This window comes from Ascochyta rabiei, chromosome 11 (genome assembly GCF_004011695.2).
Source record: "Ascochyta rabiei chromosome 11, complete sequence".
Lineage (NCBI taxonomy): Eukaryota > Fungi > Ascomycota > Dothideomycetes > Pleosporales > Didymellaceae > Ascochyta > Ascochyta rabiei.
Window position 1 is genome coordinate 678,520 of NC_082415.1, and position 13,562 is coordinate 692,081.

General features: G+C 51.4%; 5 protein-coding genes across 7 annotated transcripts, besides 2 other annotated features; 3 read left to right on the forward strand and 2 right to left on the reverse strand.

The window, feature by feature from the left end:
* Positions 1-344: 344 nt before the first annotated feature.
* On the forward strand, positions 345-2,177 carry EKO05_0006806 (uncharacterized protein; the record flags this gene model as incomplete). The annotated part of the gene is made up of 1 exon (XM_038946226.1): positions 345-2,177. One exon carries the CDS (start codon positions 345-347, stop codon positions 2,175-2,177), a length of 1,833 nt encoding a protein of 610 aa, XP_038797339.1.
* Positions 2,178-3,377: 1,200 nt separating this feature from the next.
* On the forward strand, positions 3,378-4,370 carry EKO05_0006807 (uncharacterized protein; the record flags this gene model as incomplete). The annotated part of the gene is made up of 1 exon (XM_038940854.2): positions 3,378-4,370. One exon carries the CDS (start codon positions 3,378-3,380, stop codon positions 4,368-4,370), a length of 993 nt encoding a protein of 330 aa, XP_038797340.2.
* Positions 4,371-5,006: 636 nt separating this feature from the next.
* EKO05_0006808 (uncharacterized protein) lies at positions 5,007-6,498 on the reverse strand (the record flags this gene model as incomplete). Of its 2 annotated transcripts, XM_038940871.2 has the most annotated exons (3): positions 5,007-5,213; positions 5,266-5,571; positions 5,632-6,498. In XM_038940871.2, the coding sequence occupies 3 exons, from the start codon at positions 6,496-6,498 to the stop codon at positions 5,007-5,009; spliced, it is 1,380 nt and encodes a 459-aa protein (XP_038797341.2). The 2 variants fall into 2 exon arrangements, with proteins under 2 accessions (XP_038797341.2, XP_059492873.1); XM_059636890.1 differs by having other exon boundaries at positions 5,266-6,498.
* Positions 6,499-6,937: 439 nt separating this feature from the next.
* EKO05_0006809 (uncharacterized protein) lies at positions 6,938-8,584 on the forward strand (the record flags this gene model as incomplete). 2 transcript variants are annotated; one of them, XM_059636891.1, is made up of 3 exons in its annotated part: positions 6,938-6,997; positions 7,046-7,729; positions 7,802-8,584. In XM_059636891.1, the coding sequence occupies 3 exons, from the start codon at positions 6,938-6,940 to the stop codon at positions 8,582-8,584; spliced, it is 1,527 nt and encodes a 508-aa protein (XP_059492874.1). The 2 variants fall into 2 exon arrangements, with proteins under 2 accessions (XP_059492874.1, XP_038797342.2); XM_038940913.2 differs by having other exon boundaries at positions 6,938-7,729.
* Positions 7,735-7,763: a tandem repeat.
* A 135-nt stretch (positions 8,585-8,719) lies between the features above and the next one.
* Positions 8,720-9,855, reverse strand: EKO05_0006810 (uncharacterized protein; the record flags this gene model as incomplete). Its single annotated transcript, XM_038940825.1, has 2 exons — positions 8,720-9,354; positions 9,405-9,855. 2 exons carry the CDS (start codon positions 9,853-9,855, stop codon positions 8,720-8,722), a joined length of 1,086 nt encoding a protein of 361 aa, XP_038797343.1.
* Positions 9,856-11,328: 1,473 nt separating this feature from the next.
* Positions 11,329-11,351: a tandem repeat.
* Positions 11,352-13,562: the final 2,211 nt, after the last annotated feature.

Genomic DNA, 13,562 nt, shown 5'->3' on the forward strand with positions numbered 1-13,562 from the left:
ACGTCGCACGCTTTTCGATTCGAACGTACGTGTTCGATAGGCCAACCAGACCAGCATCTTCCGTCCACTGTCACGAACATGACGCACTTGTCAACACGTCTTCCGGTGCACCTCGCCTGTCTAGCATAGTTTCGAGTTCTCCTGTCGGCATCGTCACGGCCAGATTATTTGTGGATCTGATAACGGTGTCGAGGTCCACACTGACCGCTAGCTCGTAACCTGCCGAAGGAAACAGCTCACCTCCGGTGCCGAGTATCAGCCTGCTGGTGATGGACAAAACCCGCGTGGCTCCCCATCTTCTCCGCGCAGGATAAGCCCCAATCGCTTCTTCGATTGTCAACATCATGTCAGGCTACTACGGTCCCTCATTCTCCAGACCGCCTTCAAGGCCCAACTCACTGGCCGCGTCCAGGGCCAACTCGATAGCCCAGTCCCGAAACAACTCCTTCGTGGCGTCGAGGAACAATTCCTTCGTAGCAGCAAGCACACCCGCCACTCCACGGGCTCATTCTACTGCTGCCACGACACCGCACGCCTACCTCTCCCGGGCTAACAGCAAGGACAACGACAAGGAAGAAGATGGTGCCGATACTCCTGATTACAACTCAGAGGTGATCCGCAATGAGCAGGGCGAACCCGTGATCGGGAGAGTTGTCGGTGGAAAGCATGTCAGCGAAGGGAACAACGACGTCGATGCGGACTGCGGCCCCATCAAGACGGTCGACATTGATATGCCACTGACCCTCACCGAGACAGTCAAGCACAACGACAAGGAGTACATCGTTCTCACCTTTGCCACCGGCGACAGGGAGAACCCTTTCAACTGGAATCCTTGGTACAAGCGCAGCATCACCACCATGCTCAATCTCATGACGCTCTTCATCGGTCTCGCAACCACAGCCTACTCTTCAGGCATCAACAGTATGTGCGAAGAGTTCGGCGTCGGCAGTCTCCAGGGCCAATGGGGTCTGTTCACTTTCAACATGGCTTGTGCCGTTGCGCCCATGGTCCTTGCTCCTTTCTGCGAGCTTGTCGGTCGCAAGATCGTCTACGCTTCCTCTTTCCTGTGCTTCTCGCTACTTTTCATCGGGCTTGCGCTCGCCCCAGACATCAACACCATCATCGGCCTTCGTCTCCTTCTTGGTCTTTTTGGCTGTGTCGGTACCATCTTGGTTGGAGGTACATTCGACGACATGTACCCGGCTGAGAAGCGTGGTCGACCTATGGCTATGTTCAGTTTCGTTGCCATTTTCGGTACCGTTTCCGCACCCATCTATGCCGGTTTCATCGACCAGGCCATTGGATGGCGTTGGATCGAAGGCATCCAAGGCATTGCTAACGTGCCCTTGCTCATCGCCATCTTCCTCGCTTTCCCCGAGACTCGCGGTGGTGTCTGCCTTCACAAGCGCGCGGTCGCACTCCGCAAAGCGACAGGCGACGAGCGCTACGTGGCCGAAGACGACATCTACACGCCTGACGTCCAGTCCATGTTGAAAGCTTCGTCCGTCAAGGCCATCCGTATGCTAGTCACCGAGCCTGTCGTTTTCGCCTTCGGCATGTGGATTGCCTTCTGTTGGGCCGTAGTGTTCCTGTTCCTGTCCGTCATCCCTATCACCTTCTCCGAAAAGCGCGGTTGGAACGAGGGCGTCGCAGGCCTGCCGTACATTTCGCTCGCCATTGGCACGTTCCTCGGCTGGGCAGCGCACCACTTGCAGATGCGCAAGTACAATAAGCTCCAAGCCGACCCTGCCGTCCAAGTGGTGCCCGAGCACCGCCTCTACGGAGCCATGTTCGGCGCCGTCTGGCTCCCCGTCGGTCTGTTCATCTACTCCTTCACCCAGTACGGATACATTCCCTGGATCGCGCCGACCATCGGCCTCGCACCCATCGCGTTCGGCATCTTCTTCGTCTTCGAGTCGACATACAGCTACACCGCTGACTGCTACGGCGAGTCCTCATCGTCTGCCATCGCGGGCCAAGGTCTCATGCGCAACACCCTCGGCGCCGTGACCCCACTCTTCGCCAGCGCCTTCTTCCACAACGTCGGCAGCCAGTACGCGGGCCTGATCCTCGCCCTGTTCGGCACCTTGCTTAGTCTCATCCCTTTCGTCATGTTCAAGTACGGACACCAGCTGCGCGCGCGGAGTAAGCTGGCTCAAGAATTTGGCGGCAAGTAGAATATTGGTCGCGCAAGGGGAACGGGGAGTTGTACACCTACCGTATTTATATGGCGTTGCACAGCGTGTTTCCGCACACGCAGTGGCAAGTGCATCATCAACTTTTCTAGTTTGACTACCATTACACTTTATCGTTCAGACATGTAAACACTACGACTGTTGGTGCGCATTCGTGATGTTCTTGTCGTTCGTGCGCAGTGCACGAAAGCACTAGCCGAGAAGATACCATGTGGCCTTCTGCTTTGCCTTACTTTGCCTTCTCCTTCAAGATCTCACCATCATGTCCGCATCGCCTCGCCGACACCACCAGCACGCTCGAGACCGGAGCTATGCGTAAGCTACGCGCAAGCTTTGGCAATGCGAGGCTCGCATTGGAAATCGAGCGCGCGACGGCGCGTGCGGGCTGCGAGGTAGGGTGGATATGAAGTGGAGTGGTGAGCGCTTGCAAGGGGGCTGAGTTGGTGAGCGAGGTTGCCTGCTGTTCGTGCCCTCTTCTTTTTCTCGTGCAAGTCGTCTGCCTGGTTACTGTCTTCCATCACAACCATACAACATTCAACTTGAATAAGGGATCGAAGTTATTGCACGCCGCACTGTATCGAATGTCGGGGGTTCTTGTTGTACCTGACGGTATTAGGTGGCATCTCGAACCTCGCTCTGCCCCGCAGAAGCCTTTGAAGCACCAATGAAGATCTCGCACAAGCAGATCACAACCGTAGCCACTGACTAGCTACTCCCGATTGTTAACAACACAATGGACCCTTCCGCATCATCACCGCGCTGCACGCTCGACAGCCCCTACGCGCCTCTTAGGCGAGGATTTCGGGAAACCTGGCTACTTGAGCTTGAGCCTGGAAATTTTGATGACGACTGGGTGATTACTCTGCGGACCAGTAGATTGGTAAGGAAGCGCCCACATTATGATGCATTGTCGTACTATTGGGGCAACGAGAAGTGTCCACACAAAGCGGCAATCAACGGCAAGAGCATCGCCATCGGCTTGTTCCTCGACTGCGCACTTCGTCATCTCCGCGACAAGATTAACCAGGCGAGGCTCTTGTGGGTAGATGCTCTTAGTATCAATCAGGGTGATGTTGATGAGAGAAACGATCGAGTCCAACTTATGAAGGATATTTACTCTTCAGCGCAGAACGTGCTCGTGTGTTTGGGTCCAGAGCGTGCTGGGGATGAGTATGCATTGAAATGCATCGAAAGCGGCGAGATGCCAGAGGCGCAGAAAGAGCAGGCTTATTTGCTGAGAATCTTGAGGCGTATATGTCGACGACCGTGGTTTGGACGGGTGTGGGTCACCCAAAAATTGGTATTGGCGAGGAACGATCCGGTTGTCCACCTTGGTGCAAGAACCCTACATTGGTCGCTGCTGCACAACTACGTGGGGGAACTGATAAACGAAAGCTTCGAGACTTCAGTGGGTCCCAGTTATGGCACACCTTCTATGATGCAACATACCGCTTGATACTCCTTGGTCGAATCAAGGAATGGCAAACATCAACTCTTGCCACGCTGCTCTATCGATCTGCGAGCTCACTGGCTACCGATCCCCGAGACAAGGCTTATGGCTTGCTAAGTCTACGAAGGTTTTCTGATGGCCAGATGATATTGGTCCCTGACTATTCGAAGACGGTGGAAAGAGTTCTTTCTGAGACAACATACAGTATGCTTCTGGACAAGCATAGTCATTTCCCATACAATTGGTTACCACTACATCCTCTTCACATAACGGTTAAGCCACCAATCGATCAGGCTTTTTCTGGACTACCATCGTGGGCTTTGGACCTTACCATCAGCTCGCGAACTTTGGGACTCTATGATAACAATGATCCGTATCGCCTTGTCCCACAAGGGCCAGGCGACGACAATCTAAGACTCAATGTTAACATTCCCAGATCCGTCAAGGTGTCGGAAGACTTCAAGCAACTTGTTACTTGTGGCGTACATCTAGGGACCATCGCCAAAATTTCTGGCTCGACAATGGTCGACGGAACGCCCACCGTTGGGGCTAGTGGTGTCGCTTTGTACGATATCTACAACAACATCTTGAAACCTCAATCCATCGCCGAGGACACGTTCTTGCAGGTCCTCACTATAGAGAGAGAGGAGAGAATCGAAGACGTTCAGTCCTTTAATAAGATTTTGAATCATCAAATGGAAATCAAATATCCCTCACAATACTAAAATGTGCTTTCCAAATTGACACACCCCATATCGTCTATCGTCTTTGTCACAGAGGAGAATCGCTTGGGACTCACTGTACATCTTGATATCGAGAAAGGAGTCCGGCCTGGCGATGTAGTCGTGGGCCTTTTTGGCAACAACTTCCCATTCACCCTGCGACCTGTTCCATGAGGGCTGGATGGCAGTACAGTACACACTATGGTTAACGTTGCGTATTTGGCTGATCACAATTACGGTCACAAACTTCTGTCAGATGCCAATGCAAAGATAAACTGGGGGGATTTTGCCAAGTATGGACTGAAGGAATACACAATCGCCTGAACCATGGGTATTTCACTGGGAATATTGGTTCCACTGCAGTCGATCATTTCCATATTTCTAACAGAGATAAACGTTTGGGATTCTGTAGTCTCCGCACCAGAAAATAGAGTTCATATGTCGAATTCGATTTGTTCATGTGAGGCATGTGGCGTTGAATTCAGAAGCAAGCAAGTATTGAGCAACGACAATGACATGCTATCACCCGTCGGCTTGTTAAATGACAGTGTTTTGAGTGGAAGTCATATCGACTCTGCAATCGTTCTGCCTAAAGAGGTAAACTTTTAGTTTATGGAAGCCTAGTAAATATCCATCGAACTATTTGGTACCTCCATCCACGAAACGATCTTCCAATTTCGCTGGCTTACTGTTGCTGGCTTTCACGTCCTCAGCGACCCACTTCTCTGCATCACCAAGTCGATCGGCAGTCAGACCCGCGGAGCCTGGGTTGCTCATACCAGCTTCTAGCTGTCGTGTGTAGCTGACTTGTCTCAGTCGCTCAGCTTCTTTCGGGGTAAGGTGCAGCTGTGTTTGCATCAGCTGCGGGTTCGCCACAAAAGGGCAAGATGAGACTCACATAGACCTCGATGCCAACTGCATGTATCGCGAAAGCGAGCCACAAAGCCATGCCAAAGTTGACATTCAACGCAGCGCCCGCATTCACTGAAGAGGTACCATCCATATCTGCAAGGACTGCAGATACTTGAGCCAGGTTGCTGCCATCTGCGTAAGATGCGCAAGCAGGGTACTCGGACGCCAAGTCCATCCCATCGGCAATGGTGGCCGCAATCTTCGCACACGGCCAGACGATGTAGTAGTCTTTGTTGGATACAAGCATTGCGGCGATGATCATAACAAATCGGCTCGTGATGATAGAACCAGCCTGCGTTGTGTTAGCAAGAGCGCTTCTCAGCATGTCAAGATACAGAAAGGGAAGACGCACGTAGAACCACCCTCTCAACATCCAAGCTCGATGCTGCTCGATCTGCAGCCTCTTCACGTTGACAATAGCCAGGATGAAGCAGATGAGAACTCCAATCCCAACGAAACCGACCCAGACTTGCACATCCAGACCTCCGCCGAAAGCATGTCGTGCAATCATCAGCGCACCCACGAGACTCACAATGTACAGAAGCACAGCTACGTACCCCGAAATGCGGTGAATGAGAATCCACCGATGACGAATGAAGGGCGTGAACTGCAGCACAACAAGAAGGCTGGCGGGCAGGATCCCGGCAAGATGCAGCATGATGCCGATCTTGTCGCGCGTGAAGCGTGTGTAGTAGTAGCATTCGCCGGGCGCAGCGGAGTCTCCTGACGCAGGGTTCGGCGCGCAGAATTGCCCGTTGAAGTTGAGGTACATGAATCGGGCGAGTGCAAAGCCGAGAAGCGCACCGGCGAAGATGAAGTAGAAGACGAAGTTGTATGCTTTACTGAAGCCGAGAGAGCTGTAGATTCTTCGCGTCCTGCTGTTGGAGGTGTTCTTTGAGGAATGAGTTGACTTTGTCATGGTGGCGGATGTAGAAGAGGTTTCAATAGGATATGATTTTGTTTGCAAGTCCACAGCTGTATAGACGGATATGATGGATGAGTGGTTGGGTGTAGTATGAATTCGCTGTTCTCTCGCAAGAACGAGCTCTCTTCTTGTAGACGTCCAACACCTCGTGGTGCTCACAATGACTATCGCTCTGCGCAACGCTAGCCTAAAGTGGGAATTCATTGTTGTACTTTCATACGTTGCCGCAGTGAACAAACTCTCCGCAAATGACGTAAGCAAATGCGCGCAAGTCTCTTTAGCCCGGGCTGACATCTACTGCGGCACGAATCTATTCGCATCTCCCATAAATTCAGCTCAAATTGAGATCGCAGACAGAGATGCGTATGCAAGAGCTTGAGATTGGACGGATGACAGTCTTGTACACGTCTCGGCACTCGCGCAGAACTGCCTCGCGCGCAATGAGCCCAAAGGAGTTAGCCGTCTCGGCTGATCCTGCCCCGAAGGTAAGCGGGGATTGGGGGCCTCACGCCTGTCATTCGCTCACTCGTCGCCTGTCGCACGTTCAGCTTATGCCATCAACGTTGATTGCATCATCGAAATCATCTGTGTTGCCTGTTGCAGTGGCTCAGATGTGTAGGGGCTGAGCTCGCTTGTTGTTAAGGCGCGGTGAATTCCCAGTGCGGAGGAATGTGCGCTGCTACTGCTGCCTCTACAAGCGCGAAACCTTCTGAATCGGGTGCTATCTGCCACAATGGTTGGCATTCCGGGGCGATCCAAGGGCTGTGTGACATGCAGGAAGCGGAAGAAGGGGGTGAGGTCAAGTCCGGCGCGACGTCTGAGCGTTTCTGACGACTACCAGTGCGATGCCCAACAACCTGCCTGCAGCCAGTGCCTTGAGCGAAACATAGAATGTGGTGGCTACGACCCTGATCGCGTCTTTATCACCAGCAAATATGTGCATTCTACATCTCGTGCCAATCCGCCACCAGTACCACATCGAGATTCGATGATGGACTTGTTGGCAGTCACGGCTTCCACCTACTACGTGATGCCGCTATCTCTCGCGCAAACTGCATTCAGCATGAGAGGCGTGGAGGCCGCTTTCGGACTGTTTCCTGTACACAAGGACACAGGCGGGGCCTTGAAGTTAGTCAACAGGTTTTCCAGTATGCTGGCAGCGTTGAGTGTGCAGGAGGAGGCACTCCGTCAGACCATCTTTGCGGTTGGAATGGTCACACTTGGGAAGGGCTCCAAAGACCAGACTGTGCAGCACAAAGGCCGAGCGCTATATGGTAGAGCACTCCAAGAACTGGGACTAGCGCTGCAGAACCCAAAACGACGGACCATCGAGGCCTTGCTTGCTACGACAAGGCTGATGGGTATCTACGAGATCTTGTACGGTGCCGACGGAGAAGACTCGACACAAGCTCGAAATTGGATGAGCCATGCTCAGGGTGAGCTTGCTTTGATTGTTTCAAGGGGACCTGAAGCTTTTACCACCGATACTGCCCACCTCATGTTCACGCTCGCACGGTACAATAATGTAAGACAACAACAACATCAACAACAATAACAACCCCACTGTGGTCTTTTTCACTCGCTGACAGATCGACAGGCGATTTCAGGAGTTCGGTCTCGAAGACCGGCAGTGTTCAATGAGGAACAATGGAAAACAATCCCGTGGCGAGGAAGATTTAAATCCTCGAGTGATACTATCATCGATATTCTCTTGGAAGTCCCGGGAATCTTGAGTGAACTTGACTATATCGACTCTCTGTCACCAGACGACGAATGTTTCGATGATTCGAGGCTAAGGACAATAAAGAAGTGCTGGACTGCACACTGTCAACTCGACACATGGTTTAAGAACAACTCGCGAGAGGTTCACATAGCTGAGACCGAAGCACCTGTTCCTATCGAGTTCGCCAATTTTGGAGTTGCTTCGCTCTCCGTCCGCTACTGGGCGATAGCAACGCTGCTCTACCAGTCACTCGACCGCGCTTTACGTTATTCTCTCCATGACGACCTCGCGCCTTACGTCAACCGTCTACATGGTCGATCTTTTGCTCGCCTTATCCTACGCTCTGTCTCATGGCTCTTTCGGCGAGATAACGGCGTCGCAGGTGCGTCAACCATGTCCTTCCCGCTCGGCGTAGCTTTGATGTGCCTTAGGCAGAGCGACGTTCCAGAACCCGACTACATGAAATTAGTGTTTTCTGTATGGAACGATCCTGAGTGGCCAAGCTCAGTCAGAGATTTCTTGAGGAGTATGGGTAATCCGATCTCTTTGCCAACGAGACAGCTGCCTGAAAACCCCATCACATGGTCAACGCGCGAACTCAAGCCAATCTTCGATATACACGGTGACACGATCACTGGACCTATCCAAAAGCAGTAAAGATTGCATGAGGTGGTATAAACATTATACATTCAAGAGGGGTATTCTCGGTTCTGGGTTATCGCATGTAAGGACAACGCCAACGCTATGCAAGAAGATGCTCGCCCATGATTCCATCAGCCAAAGCAATGGTGCTCAATCGATCTCGATAAGTCCTGGTCCAAATACCGCTGCCTCAGCCATCTTATCCGCATCAGCAAACTCATCCGCCCCCATTGTGACTGCCGCAATGGTCAGACCGTTCATGAGAAAGTCATCGTACGGAAACGGCGCCTCGAAAAACACCTTTTCACCCTCCATCTTGATGTTTTCAAAATTCTTCACAATCGGCTGATTCTGGCCGTTCAGATACGCCAATCGCATATCATTGGTGTCGTACATGCCCACATCCTTCATATCGAACGAGAACTTGAGGTTCTGGTTCTCGGCAGGAATCGTCTTTGTCTCCACCTTGAGCGGCTTGAACCTCTTCAGCGGGATGGTGGCAATGTTAGGACACGAGCCTTCTATGGCAAAGTCCTGGATTGCGGTAAATGCGAAGTCGCGGGTTGCTGTCGTCACGAAGGGCTGCGACGAGGGCCGCTTCTTCTGCATCAGTCGGAAGAAGCCTTCTTGCTCGGCCTCGTTCCCGACGACCGATGTGACAGCGCGGACTAGCCCATCGTCTTGGTTCTTGGCGAATATCTGGTTGACGTCTTGCAGTGTACCAAGGACTATGTCGGTGAAGGTACCAGCTAAGGCGATGGCAGATTGGAAGTCTTGGACTGGGACTGAGATGTTGTCAGCCCTGAATCGTGATACTTTCTTGTGGATGACTTACAGTTGTATTTGCAAGGCTGAATCTTCTCTTGGTTGAAGTGTTCAAGAGCTCCGTTTGCGTTGAGTACATGCAATTCTTCTTGGTTGACAATGGCGTTTAATGAGTCTAGCATGTAATCATGACCCATACCCAAGTCATATCCAGAGACTTTGTTTGTGACATTGTAGATAAGTTCCGTGAAGAAGGCGACTTCGAAAAGCTCATTCAGTGCAATTAGCTTAAGGTTGGTGACTCCCTCCGCACTCAGTGCTGGTGGTGGTGGCCCGTTTGGTAGTGTACCGTGTGCGCCGTCCTGAATTGTAATCTCGCCTTCTCTGTTGGGATTCGGGAATCCATTTGCCAGCGGGAAGTAGTTGCCATCTGGAGAAAGACCGGACCCCCGCTTGCCAGCGGGTGCTGCTGACGCGAAGCTAGCTGCAAGGACAGCTGAAAATATCATGGAAGCATACATGACGACCAGTGTGTTCGTCCTTGTTATAATGTAGGGTTGGACGAAAGTATAAAGCCTTGGGCAAGATCAAGTCGCCGGGAAGACGGTCCCGTATTATACCAGGCATCCTATGACCCGGGTACGTGGTGGTCCCGGCAAACGGACGTGTTACATGCCTTGGACTAATTCCTTAGTACTTTACTATTCACAGCCTCTTACAGCTGTGTAGTGTCTCACACCACGCCAACAGATCCGACCTCGTTTCTATTCGATGGAGCAATAAGGCGCCACACGCTGGCGGATGATAAGGTTGCCGGACGTTTAGTTGGCGCGGTTTGAGTTCCGGCGAACATGAACACAAGTAAGCTTTCATACCAGGAGGCTGAGCCATGAAAGGGTACTAATAGCGCCGATTAAGAAATGTTAGAGACTGTCATTGGCACATCGTTTGTTTTATGCCAACTCAAAAAGCTTAAGTCGACAGATGTGAAGCTTGACTGACACTCCCGGAGGGGCTAAATCAGAAACCGCGACAACAACGGTGTCACGATATAAGCCTCGGGCACTACAGACGGATTCGGAAGCTTCTTGTCCGACGAATGATTTCGACTGTTTCAACAGCACTCAGTCATTATAAGACCGGAGCCAATATTGCTCAGAATAAAACGTGTGGGAACAGGAGTTCTGTTTGCGACATTGGGGCGAAACACGTTTGTGAACAGCGCGACGCTCCAGGCATCAGTTCGTAGAGATACAGCTAGGCTCAAATTCTAAGGGGTATACTAATTCCTATTGCAAATTCGTCTTCGGGATGCTGTCACTTGAGATTGTGTGAACCATGATCGATGCGTCGCTTTTGTGTACGTTTGGCTTGCAAGCCGAGGTGCCTAAGGGCGTAGAGCGACTAACTGTCCGAGGAGACCAGTCGAATAAATCAACAGATCAACAGAACCTGCGATACCATACGTGAAGGTAGTGCAGCGCGCATCATGTTACCGACAGACGTATTGCAGAGAAGACACTACAAAAGCGCGTACGGGCACAGTCAAAGAGGAGAAAGCGGCAATCGGGGCGATTCATTCTCGCACTACCGGTACCGAGCGATGCACGTTTCGATGCGCCTGCACCACCGTCAAACCCCGTACATCTTTGCGAAGCAGCTGCACCCATCGGCCGTGGTGTCATGACCATCGCTGTATCCAACAATTCTTCTGTTCGCTTTGCCAAGTCTCCGAAATATATACGCTCAGACTTCACTTTTAGCCAGCAATATGCAGCTGAGATGAATGCCAAAACGTCAACGCTAGCAACTTATGACTGCAGTTTCATTAAGGACTCTGTATGAGAAGAAGAGCAGTGTTCATGTAATGCGGTGAGTTGCTGACAGACTGACGATACTCTGACAGAACAATGCATCGTGGGCGACTGTGCAGAGAGAACCGCTCGGCTGCAGTGAGACGTCCTATCCTCTGGACTCCGACCCCCTTAGTCTTTGGGGGGGGGGGGGGGGGGGGGGGCTAAACGTGTCAATTAATTCCAACACTGCGCGACACAACGCTGTACTCTGCAATTTAGCTCTAGCCGACACGTTTGTGATCGTACACAACAGGTTCGAGCAGAGAGTACTTTCGTTGCCTACCACCTTTGTACTCAAAGTCTCACTCTGACTTTCGCCAATGGCTGCTGACGCTATCATCTCACAATGACTAACATACCTCTCAGCCAATATGACCCCTCGACTTACCGAACTACAACCTCAAACTGACGATAGACCATGTGCATGTGTCAGAACCACGTACACACAAACATTCGGCAGAAAATAACGTGAAATTAAACACGGAGATTTTGCACGCTCCTGCTACAATGTTACAGTGTAGCGACCAGGCAAGCTGTCATAGCCGCCACTAGCTCCAGTAACTGAAAAATAGGGTTATCAGCTTCTGGCTCTGCTTGATAGACATAGTGAAGCGATGTTAAGAAGATGAAGTTACGGTAATCTCCTCGAGAGCTGTATAGAAAGCCATGTCGGGAGCGATGAAAAAGGTGCTGAAAGAAATTTGGCTCGGAAAGCATTGGGTAGTCGGTGATTGCCTTCGTATGGGCGCACTGGGTCAAAATACAGATGCAGTGAGTGGCTTTACAAGCCCAATTTAGTACATATCACTGTGGTCGTGATCGTGCATTCAGGCCTCTGCAGGAACTCGCAGCGTCTGGCCGTTCAGAACCACCAACCTGCTTTTCACAATAAAGGACGTGGCTCATATTCCCCGCCAGGAACGTATGCATATAGTTCTAATTTTGTATGTCTGCAGAGTCTTTGATTGCTGGCAGGTGGCAAGATAGCAAATGACGGTTCTACCTTCTTTGTTCCAATGGCTCGGAAAACTGCGCTGTAACATGATTGTTCCCTCTCAGCACTAGCAACCACAAGCAAGGTTTCTTCAGTCTAACTGCTCGATCATTGGGCTAAGTGCACTTGATGCAGGCATTGCACTGACCTTGTGCATACCAGACTTTCCTGTTCCTTTTGCAGCGTTACATGTCGCACTGCAGCGAAGCCGGAGACATCGAACTAAGACTCGAGAATATACTCCCTGTCCAAGAAGCTTTGCATATACAGGGGACGAGAAGGTGGTGTGCTGACCTCGTGGGCATGCAAGCCTCGATAACACCTGCATTCGACGTTTTGGATCGGAAGCGGGTGTCCACGACTCGGCCTCGAGTTTCGAGAAACATTATTCTGCACAGCGGCTAGTTGTCGCCGCTTCCGATTCGTACTCGGATGGAGTGGCGGCAGGCGTCGATAGAGATAGAACTCGTAACGAATCTTGCATGCGCGAGTGGAAGATGTGATGATAAAGTCGAGTCATGAGAACCCACGACAATGGTCCTGGCGCTTCATTTCATAAGCCAATGGAGGAAACACTATCTTTGTGCAAGCTCGCCTGCTACATGACGCACCTAGACTCTTCAAACCTACGGAATAGGATGGTGTCGTACCGCGGCGCGCCGGTTTATGCGCATCCGCATAGGCTCATCGAAACACCGTTATAGAACCTGGCTAATGCTCTCACAAGCCATCCATATTTGCAACACAGCATCATCTGATTACGGCCATTGAGGGGCTTGGGAGCAGTATCGTGGAGTGTTGGTGTTGGTGCAAGGATGTGTGGAGGCGGAGTGCCTGCAGTCGACATGCATGCGCATGAGGTTGTACCTATTTCGAGACCACATATATTTCCTAAAGTGCAACACAACAATCTGCAGTATTTCTTGCTCGTGGAGGAGGTACATTGCGGTGGAGGAACAGGTCGAAGCTGCGATGACTCGTGCGTCAACGCCGAAAGGGGCAGTGGATATGAAGGTGACTCGAACAGAAAATGCCTGCAGATAATCCGTGAACCTGCAGATATTCTGAAAGCATCACACCAAAAGTGAAGGAGAACGCTCATCAGAGCACTTTGTACGCTCTGAGAACTTAGAAAAGATCCGAATGCTGTGTACGCTCGGAACAAACGTGATGTGGAAAACCAAGCGACAGGATGGGAGTACTTGGGGCAGTATATGTTCATCAACCAATTCATATCAAAGCCGCAATACTGCATGTGTATCGAGTGAGTCGAGCGATCGAGGGAATGGGGAGTCTGCAATTGCGGGCAGCTGCTGGTTGCTTATTTGGACACAACTCGATTGGTTGCCATTCTGGAGTAAACAAGTAAGCCCTTTAT